General features: G+C 53.0%; 1 protein-coding gene across 1 annotated transcript in view; it reads left to right on the forward strand.

Annotated features, from left to right (window-relative positions):
- Positions 1-955: 955 nt before the first annotated feature.
- LOC142908159 (uncharacterized) overlaps positions 956-10,737 on the forward strand; it is a 12,036-nt gene continuing 2,254 nt past the window's right edge. Inside the window, exons 1-2 of the mRNA XM_076058450.1 lie at positions 956-1,003; positions 2,084-7,066. Coding sequence (XP_075914565.1) covers positions 956-1,003; positions 2,084-3,805 — 1,770 coding nt within the window. The 3' untranslated portion in view covers positions 3,806-7,066. The remainder of the gene's footprint in view (positions 1,004-2,083; positions 7,067-10,737) is intronic.

A 10,737-nucleotide genomic window follows, 5' to 3' on the forward strand; every position in this document is an offset into this window, starting at 1 on the left:
TCTCTGTCTGTGTCTCTCTGTCTCGGTGTCTCTCTGTCTCTGTGTCTCTCTGTCTCTGTGTCTCTCTGTCTCTATGTCTCTGTGTCTCTCTGTCTCTCTGTCTCTGTGTCTCTCTGTCTCTCTGTCTCTCTGTGTCTCTGTGTCTCTCTGTCTCTGTGTCTCTCTCTGTCTCTGTGTCTCTGTGTCTGTCTGTCTCTGTCTGTGTCTCTGTGTCTGTCTGTCTCTCTGTCTCTGTGTCTCTGTCTCTGTGTCTCTCTGTCTGTGTCTCTCTGTCTGTGTCTCTGTGTCTCTCTGTGTCTCTCTGTGTCTCTCTGTCTCTCTGTCTCTCTCTGTCTCTCTGTCTCTCTCTGTCTCTCTGTCTGTCTCTGTCTCTCTCTGTCTCTCTCTCTGTCTCTCTCTGTCTCTCTCTCTGTCTCTGTGTCTCTCTGTCTGTGTCTCTCTGTCTCTGTGTCCCTGTCGTGAATTTTTGTTGTTTTCATTTTCATTTATTTTTTGCTGTTTTATACTTCTAAGTGACTTTACCGACTAGAAGCCAATGGTATAAATGTCTGACCCCCCCCTCTCTCTCTCGGTGCGTGACGTCATTTATGGACGGCCCCTATAGTCACGTGGGTAGAAAAATGATAGGATCGCGACAGAAGCAGCCTTCATCAGGTGGGACGCACAAAGGCTGCTGACGTCACAGTTCTCCTGCTCACGGCGGTTGTCACGTGACCCTCCACGTAGCCTGGGGCACGGCGGTTGTCACGTGGGAGGGGCTGGGAGGCGGGGCGTTGGAGATAGTGGGTGGGCGGGGGCGGTGGCGGTGGGCGGGGCGATTTGTTGAGTTGGGGGGCGGGGCGTTGGAGGTAGTGGGTGGGCGGGGCGGTGGCGGTGGGCGGGGCGATTTGTTGAGTTGGGAGGCGGGGCGTTGGAGGTAGTGGGTGGGCGGGGCGGTGACGGTGGGCGGGGCGATATGTTGAGTTTGGGGGCGGGGCGGTACGGAGGGGGCGGGGCGGTTAAGGTGGGGCGGGGAGAGGGGTCCGGTGACATCACCGCACGCTCCAGCAAGGACCAATCAGAGCGCGCGCGCTCTCTGCCGTGGTGACGTCACCGAATTAGCAACAGAAGGTTTCTTGGGTTTCATCCGTTGAATGGCGACGTGAGGTGATTGTTGTTCCTGCTGTGATTGTTGTTGTGGTGGTTGTTGTTGTTGTGGTGGTTGTTGTGGTGGTTGTGGTTGTTGTTGTGGTGGTTGTTGTGGTGGTTGTGGTGGTTGTTATGGTGGTTGTTGTGGTGGTTGTTGTGGTGGTTGTGGTGGTTGTTGTGGTGGTTGTTGTGGTGGTTGTGGTGGTGGTTGTGGTGGTGGTGGTTGTTGTGGTGGTTGTTGTGGTGGTGGTTGTTGTGGTGGTTGTTGTGGTGGTGGTTGTGGTGGTGGTGGTTGTTGTGGTGGTTGTTGTGGTGGTTGTTGTGGTGGTGGTTGTGGTGGTGGTGGTGGTGGTTGTCGTGGTGGTTGTCGTGGTGGTTGTCGTGGTGGTTGTTGTGGTGGTTGTTGTGGTGGTTGTTGTGGTGGTTGTTGTGGTTGTGGTGGTGGTGGTTGTTGTGGTGGTTGTGGTGGTGGTTGTTGTGGTGGTTGTGGTGGTGGTTGTTGTGGTGGTTGTGGTGGTTGTTGTGGTTGTGGTGGTGGTAGTTGTGGTGGTGGTTGTCGTGGTGGTTGTGGTGGTGGTTGTTGTGGTGGTTGTGGTGGTGGTTGTTGTGGTGGTTGTGGTGGTTGTTGTTGTGGTGGTTGTTGTGGTTGTGGTGGTTGTGGTGGTGGTTGTTGTGGTAGTTGTGGTGGTGGTTGTCGTGGTGGTTGTGGTGGTGGTTGTTGTGGTGGTTGTGGTGGTTGTGGTGGTGGTTGTTGTGGTAGTTGTGGTGGTGGTTGTCGTGGTGGTTGTTGTGGTGGTTGTGGTGGTGGTTGTTGTGGTGGTTGTGGTGGTTGTTGTTGTGGTGGTTGTTGTGGTTGTGGTGGTTGTGGTGGTGGTTGTTGTGGTAGTTGTGGTGGTGGTTGTCGTGGTGGTTGTGGTGGTGGTTGTCGTGGTGGTTGTGGTGGTGGTGGTGGTAGTTGTGGTGGTTGTTGTGGTGGTGGTTGTTGTGGTTGTTGTTGACGAACTCTCAACTCAAGCTCATAGGCGGCGTAGTAGCGGTGCAGGTTTACAAAACCGCCACCATCACCACCATCACCATCACCACCATCACCACCATCACCACCATCACCATCACCACCATCACCACCACCATCACCACCATCACCACTATCACCACCATCACCACCATCACCACTATCACCACCATCACCACCACCACCACTACCACCATCACCACCATCACCACTATCACCACCATCACCACTATCACCACCATCACCACTATCACCACCATCACCACCATCACCACTACCACCATCACCACCATCACCACTATCACCACCATCACCACCATCACCACTATCACCACCATCACCACTATCACCACCACCATCACCACCATCACCACTATCACCACCATCACCACCATCACCACCATCACCACTATCACCACCATCACCACTATCACCACTATCACCACCACCATCACCACCATCACCACCATCACCACTATCACCACCATCACCACCATCACCACTATCACCACCATCACCACCATCACCACCATCACCACTATCACCACCATCACCACCATCACCACCATCACCACTATCACCACCACCATCACCACCATCACCACTATCACCACCATCACCACCATCACCACTATCACCACCATCACCACCATCACCACCATCACCACTATCACCACCATCACCACTATCACCACTATCACCACCACCATCACCACCATCACCACCATCACCACTATCACCACCATCACCACTATCACCACCATCACCACCATCACCACCATCACCACTATCACCACCATCACCACCACCATCACCACCACCATCACCACCACCATCACCACCATCACCACCATCACCACTATCACCACCATCACCACCATCACCACTATCACCACCATCACCACCACCACTACCACCATCACCACCATCACCACCATCACCACTATCACCACCATCACCACCATCACCACTATCACCACCATCACCACTATCAACACTATCACCACCACCATCACCACCATCACCACTATCACCACCATCACCACCATCACCACCATCACCATCACCACTACCACCATCACCACCATCACCACCATCACCACCATCACCACTATCACCACCATCACCACTATCACCACTATCACCACCACCATCACCACCATCACCACTATCACCACCATCACCACTATCACCACTATCACCACCATCACCACTATCACCACCATCACCACCATCACCACTATCACCACCACCATCACCACCATCACCACCATCACCACTATCACCACCATCACCACCATCACCACTATCACCACCATCACCACCATCACCACTATCACCACCATCACCACCATCACCACTATCACCACCATCACCACCATCACCACTATCACCACCATCACCACTATCACCACCATCACCACTATCACCACCATCACCACCATCACCACTATCATCACCACCATCACCACCATCACCATCACCACTATCACCACCATCACCACCATCACCACTATCACCACCATCACCACCATCACCACTATCACCACCATCACCACTATCACCACCATCACCACCATCACCACTATCACCACCATCACCACCACCACTACCGAGAGCCATGATCCGACTACCACCACCTATAGGCCTCCCTCTCCCCCCTAGGTCGACTCAGCCTCAAATGAATTAGTTGGTGTCCTGCTGTGCGTAGTCGTGGTCACTGGTGGGGGGAGACAAAGGCGGACGTGGTGGTTGTGGTGGTCGTGGTGGTTGTGGTGGTTGTGGTAGTCGTGGTGGTTGTGGTGGTGGTTGTGGTAGTCGTGGTGGTGGTGGTTGTGGTGGTTGTGGTAGTCGTGGTGGTGGTGGTGGTGGTTGTGGTAGTGGTTGTGGTGGTGGTTGTGGTAGTTGTGGTGGTGGTGGTCGTGGTGGTGGTGGTCGTGGTGGTTGTGGTAGTGGTGGTTGTGGTGGTGGTGGTCGTGGTGGTGGTAGTGGTGGTTGTGGTTGTGATAGTGGTGGTTGTGGTGGTGGTAGTGGTGGTGGTGGTTGTGGTAGTGGTGGTTGTGGTTGTGATAGTGGTGGTTGTGGTGGTGGTAGTATCAGTGGCGGTGCTGCTGGCTAACTACTGGACTGCACTTGACCCTCCAGCACTGTTAGAGGCTATACGGGTGATCCTTGGTTGTGGTTGTTTGGTTGGTGTGGTTGTGGTGTGGTGGTTGTGGTCTTGTTTTTGTGGTGGTTGTTTGGTTGTGATCTGGTTGTTGTGGTTGTAGTCTGGTGGTTGTGGTTGTGGTCTGGTGGTTGTGATCTGGTTGTTGTGATTGCGATCTGGTTGTTGTGGTGGTTGTTGTGGTTGTGATCTGGTTGTTGTGATGGTTGTTGTGGTTGTGATTTGGTTGTTGTGATTGCCATCTGGTTGTCGTGGTGGTGGTTGTGATCTGGTTGTTGTGGTTGTGATCTGGTTGTTGTGGTGGTTGTTGTGGTTGTGATCTGGTTGTTGTGGTTGTGATCTGGTTATTTGGGTGTGATCTGGTTGTTGTGGTTGTGGTCTGGTGGTTGTGATCTGGTTGTTGTGATTGTGATCTGGTTGTTTGGTTGTGATCTGGTTGTTGTGGTTGTGGTCTGGTAGTTGTGATCTGGTTGTTGTGATTGTGATCTGGTTGTTGTTGTGGTGGTGGTTGTGGTGGTGGTTGTTGTTGTGGTGGTTGTTGTGATTGTTGTGGTGGTGGTTGTTGTGGTGGTTGTTGTGGTGGTTGTTGTGATTGTTGTGGTGGTTGTTGTGGTTGTAGTGGTGGTTGTTGTTGTGGTTGTTGTTGTGGTGGTTGTTGTGGTGGTTGTTGTTATGGTTGTTGTGGTTGTTGTGGTGGTGGTTGTTGTTGTGGTGGTTGTTGTGATTGTGGTGGTTGTTGTGGTTGTTGTTGTGGTTGTAGTGGTGGTTGTTGTTGTGGTGGTTGTTGTGGTGGTTGTGGTTGTAGTGGTGGTTGTTGTTGTGGGGGTTGTTGTGGTTGTTGTGGTGGTTGTTGTGGTGGTTGTTGTGGTGGTTGTTGTGGTGGTTGTTGTGGTGGGTGTGGTTGTTGTGGTGGTTGTGGTTGTTGTGGTGGTTGTTGTTGTGGTTGTAGTGGTGGTTGTTGTTGTGGTGGTTGTTGTGGTGGTTGTGGTTGTAGTCGTGGTTGTTGTTGTGGTGGTTGTTGTGGTGGTTGTTGTGGTGGTTGTTGTGGTGGTTGTGGTGGTTGTTGTGGTGGTTGTTGTGGTGGTTGTTGTGGTGGTTGTTGTGGTGGTTGTTGTGGTTGTTGTTGTGGTTGTTGTTGTGGTGGTTGTTGTGATTGTTGTGGTGGTAGTGGTGGTGGTCGTGGTGGTGGTTGTGGTAGTGGTGGTTGTGGTGGTGGTGGTTGTGGTGGTGGTGGTTGTTGTGGTGGTTGTTGTGGTGGTTGTTGTGGTGGTTGTTGTGGTGGTTGTGGTGGTTGTTGTGGTGGTTGTTGTGGTGGTTGTTGTGGTGGTTGTTGTTGTGGTTGTTGTTGTGGTTGTTGTTGTGGTGGTTGTTGTGATTGTTGTGGTCGTGGTGGTAGTGGTGGTAGTGGTGGTTGTGGTGGTGGTGGTTGTGGTGGTGGTTGTGGTAGTGGTGGTTGTAGTGGTAGTGGTGGTGGTGGTTGTGGTGGTGGTGGTTGTGGTGGTGGTAGTATCAGTGGCGGTGCTGCTGGCTAACTACTGGACTGCACTTGACCCTCCAGCACTGTTAGAGGCTATACGGGTGATCTTTGGTTGTGGTTGTTGTGGTGGTTGTGGTTGTGGTGGTTGTGGTCTGGTTTTTGTGGTTGTGGTCTGGTGGTTGTGATCTGGTTGTTGTGATCTGGTTGTTGTGATTGTGATCTGGTTGTTGTGATTGTGATCTGGTTGTTGTGGCGGTTGTTGTGGTTGTGATCTGGTTGTTGTGGTTGTGATCTGGTTGTTGTGGTTGTGATCTGGTTGTTTGGTTGTGATCTGGTTGTTGTGGTCTGGTGGTTGTGATCTGGTTGTTGTGGTTGTGATGTGGTGGTTGTTGTGGTTGTGATCTGGTTGTTGTGGTTGTGATCTGGTTGTTGTGGTTGTGATCTGGTTTTTTGTAGTTGTGATCTGGTTGTTGTGGTTGTGATCTGGTTGTTGTGGTTGTGATCTGGTTGTTGTGGTTGTGATCTGGTTGTTGTGGTTGTGATCTGGTTGTTGTGATCTGGTTGTTGTGATCTGGTTGTTGTCGTTGTGATCTGGTTGTTGTGGTTGTGATCTGGTGGTTGTGATCTGGTTGTTGTGGTTGTGATCTGGTTGTTGTGATCTGGTTGTTGTGGTTGTGATCTGGTTGTTGTGATCTGGTTGTTGTGGTTGTGATCTGGTTGTTGTGGTTGTGATCTGGTTGTTGTGGTTGTGATCTGGTTGTTGTGGTTGTGATCTGGTTGTTGTGGTTATGATCTGGTTGTTTGGTTGTGATCTGGTTGTTGTGGTTATGATCTGGTTGTTTGGTTGTGATCTGGTTGTTGTGGTTGTGGTCTGGTGGTTGTGATCTGGTTGTTGTGATTGTGATCTGGTTGTTGTTGTTGTGGTGGTTGTTGTGGTTGTGATCTGGTTGTTGTGGTTGTGATCTGGTTGTTGTGGTTGTGATCTGGTTGTTGTGGTTGTGATCTGGTTGTTGTGGTTGTGGTCTGGTGGTTGTGATCTGGTTGTTGTGATTGTGATCTGGTTGTTGTTGTTGTGGTGGTTGTTGTGGTTGTGATCTGGTTGTTGTGATTGTGATCTGGTTGTTTGGTTGTGATCTGGTTGTTGTGGTTGTGGTCTGGTGGTTGTGATCTGGTTGTTGTGATTGTGATCTGGTTGTTGTTGTGGTTGTTGTTGTGGTTGTGATCTGGTTGTGTTGTTGGTGAAGTCTCCCTGGAGCCTCGGCCGCCTCCTCCGCCACTGCTGGTGAGTTGAGTTGGTGGGTGGGTGGGTGAGTGGGTGAGTGAGTGGGTGAGTGAGTGGGTGGGTGGGTGAGTGGGTGGGTGAGTGAGTGGGTGGGTGGGTGGGTGAGTGGGTGGGTGAGTGGGTGGGTGGGTGAGTGGGTGAGTGGGTGAATGAATGAGTTAGTGGGTTGGTGGGTGGGTGAGTGAGTGGGTGAGTGGGTGGGTGAGTGGGTGGGTGGGTGAATGAATAAGTGAGTGGTTTGGTGGGTGGGTGGGTGAGTGAGTGGGTGAGTGGGTGGGTGAGTGAGTGAGTGGGTGGGTGGGTGAGTGAGTGAGTGAATGGGTGGGTGAGTGAGTGGGTTGGTGGGTGGGTGAGTGGGTGGGTGAGTGAGTGGGTGAGTGGGTGGGTGAGTGAGTGGGTGAATGAGTGGGTGAATGAGTGGGAGGGTGAGTGGGTGGGTGAGTGGGTGGGTGGGTGAGTGGGTGAGTGAGTGGGTGGGTGAGTGAATGAGTGGGTGAATGAGTGGGTGGGTGAGTAGGTGGGTGAGTGGGTGGGTGGGTGAGTGAGTGGGTGAATGAGTGGGTGAATGAGTGGGTGGGTGAGTAAGTGGGTGGGTGAGTGAGTGGGTGGGTGAGTGAGTGGGTGGGTGAGTGAGTGGGTGAATGAGTGGGTGGGTGGGTGGGTGAGTGAGTGGGTGGGTGAGTGGGTGGGTGGGTCAGTGAGTGAGTGGGTGGATGAGTAGGTGGATGAGTGGGTGGTTGAGTGGGTGGTTGAGTCGGTGGGTGAGTGGGTGGGTGGTTGAGTTGGTGGGTGAGTGGGTGGGTGAGTATGTGGGTGAGTGGGTGGGTGAGTGGGTGAGTGAGTGGGTGGGTGGGTGAGTGGGTGAGTGAGTGAGTGATTGGGTGGGTGAGTGAGTGGGTGGGTGGGTGGGTGAGTGAGTGGGTGGGTGGGTGAGTGGGTCGGTGGGTGGGTGGGTGGGTGAGTGGGTGGGTGGGTGAATCAATGAGTGAGTGGTTTGGTGGGTGGGTGGGTGAGTGAGTGGGTGAGTGGGTGGGTGAGTGGGTGGGTGAGTGAGTGAGTGGGTGAGTGGGTGGGTGGGTGAATGAATGAGTGAGTGGTTTGGTGGGTGGGTGGGTGAGTGAGTGGGTGAGTGGGTGGGTGAGTGGGTGGGTGAGTGAGTGAGTGGGTGGGTGGGTGAGTGAGTGGGTGGGTGGGTGAATGAATGAGTTAGTGGGTTGGTGGGTGGGTGAGTGAGTGGGTGAGTGGGTGGGTGAGTGGGTGGGTGGGTGAATGAATAAGTGAGTGGTTTGGTGGGTGGGTGGGTGAGTGAGTGAGTGAGTGGGTGAGTGGGTGGGTGAGTGGGTGGGTGAGTGAGTGAGTGGGTGGGTGGGTGAGTGAGTGAGTGAATGGGTGGGTGAGTGAGTGGGTTGGTGGGTGGGTGATTGGGTGGGTGAGTGGGTGGGTGAGTGAGTGGGTGAGTGGGTGGGTGAGTGAGTGGGTGAATGAGTGGGTGAATGAGTGGGAGGGTGAGTGGGTGGGTGAGTGGGTGGGTGAGTGGGTGAGTGAGTGGGTGAGTGAATGAGTGGGTGAATGAGTGGGTGGGTGAGTAGGTGGGTGAGTGGGTGGGTGGGTGAGTGAGTGGGTGAATGAGTGGGTGAATGAGTGGGTGGGTGAGTGAGTGGGTGGGTGAGTGAGTGGGTGAATGAGTGGGTGGGTGGGTGAGTGAGTGGGTGGGTGAGTGGGTGGGTGGGTCAGTGAGTGAGTGGGTGGATGAGTAGGTGGATGAGTGGGTGGTTGAGTGGGTGGTTGAGTCGGTGGGTGAGTGGGTGGGTGGTTGAGTTGGTGGGTGAGTGGGTGGGTGAGTATGTGGGTGAGTGGGTGGGTGAGTGGGTGAGTGAGTGGGTGGGTGGGTGAGTGGGTGAGTGAGTGATTGGGTGGGTGAGTGAGTGGGTGGGTGAGTGAGTGAGTGCGTGAGTGGGTGGGTGGGTGAGTGGGTCGGTGAGTGAGTGGGTGAGTGGGTTGGTGAGTGGGTAGGTGGGTGAGTGAGTGAATGGGTGGGTGAGTGGGTGGGTGAGTGAGTGGTTGAGTCGGTGGGTAGGTGGGTGGGTGGGTATGTGAGTGAGTGGGTGGGTGGGTGAGTGGGTACGTGGGTGAGTGAGTGAGTGGGTGGGTGAGTGAGTGAGTGAGTGAATGGGTGGGTGAGTGAGTGGGTGGGTGAGTTGGTGGGTGAGTGAGGGGGTGAGTGAGTGGGTGGGTGAGTAGGTGAGTGAGATGGTGAGTGGGTGGGTGAGTGAGTGGGTGGGTGAATGGGTGGGTGAATTGGTGAATGAATGAGTGGGTGGGTGAGTGTGTGAGTGGGTGGGTGAGTGGGTTGGTGGGTGGGTGGATGGGTGAGTGAGTGGGTGGGTGAGTGAGTGGGTGGGTGAGTGGGTGGGTGGGTGAGTGGGTGGGTGAGTGAGTGGGTGACTGGGTGAGTCGGTGGGTGGGTGAGTTGGTGGGTGAGTGGGTGGGTGGGCGAGTGGGTGGATGAGTGGGTGAGTGGGTGGATGAGTGAGTGGATCAGTGAGTGGGTGGGTGAATGGGTGGGTGGGTGAGTGGGTGGGTGAATGAATGAGTGGGTGAGTTGGTGGGTGAGTAGGTGGGTGAGTGGGTGGGTGGGTCAATGAATGAATGAGTGTGTGGGTGAGTGGGTGGGTCGGTGAGTGAATGGGTGGGTTAGTGGGTGACTGAGTGGGTGGGTGAGTGATTGAGTGTACATCTCTTTATGTACCTGTGTGTATATCTCAGCTGTCAACCCCTTATCATACTACACTATACACTACACTACACACTACACTATACACTACACACTACACTACACTATACACTACACACTACACTGTACACTATACACTACACTACACACTACACTACACACTACACTATACACTACACTACACACTACACTACCCTACACTACACCACACACTACACCACACACTACACTACACACTACACTACCCTACACACTACACTACACACTACACTACACACTACACTACACACTACACTACCCTACACTACACCACACACTACACCACACACTACCCTACACACCACACTACACTACACACTACACATTACACTACACACTACACTGCACACTACACTACACACTACACTACACTATACACTACACTATACACTACACCACACACTACCCTACACACTACACACTACACTACACTACACACTACACTACACACTACGCTGCACACTACACTACACACTACACTACACACTACACTACACACTACGCTGCACACTACACTACACACTACACTACACTATACACTACACTATACACTACACCACACACTACCCTACACACTACACACTACACTACACACTACACTACACACTACACTACACACTACACTGCACACTACACTACACACTACACTACACTATACACTACACACTACACTACACTACACACTACACTACCCTACACACTACACTACACACTACACTACCCTACACTACACCACACACTACACCACCCACAACCCTACACACCACACTACACTACACACTACACTACACACTACACTACACACTACACTACACTACACACTACACTACACACTACACTACACACTACACTACACACTACACTACACACTACACTACACACTACACTACAGAGCTGT

This window comes from Petromyzon marinus (assembly GCF_048934315.1).
Source record: "Petromyzon marinus isolate PM22_M1 ecotype Great Lakes invasive population chromosome 75 unlocalized genomic scaffold, UKy_Petmar_22M1.pri1.0 chr75_unloc.1, whole genome shotgun sequence".
In the NCBI taxonomy this organism is placed as follows: Eukaryota; Metazoa; Chordata; class Hyperoartia; order Petromyzontiformes; family Petromyzontidae; genus Petromyzon; species Petromyzon marinus.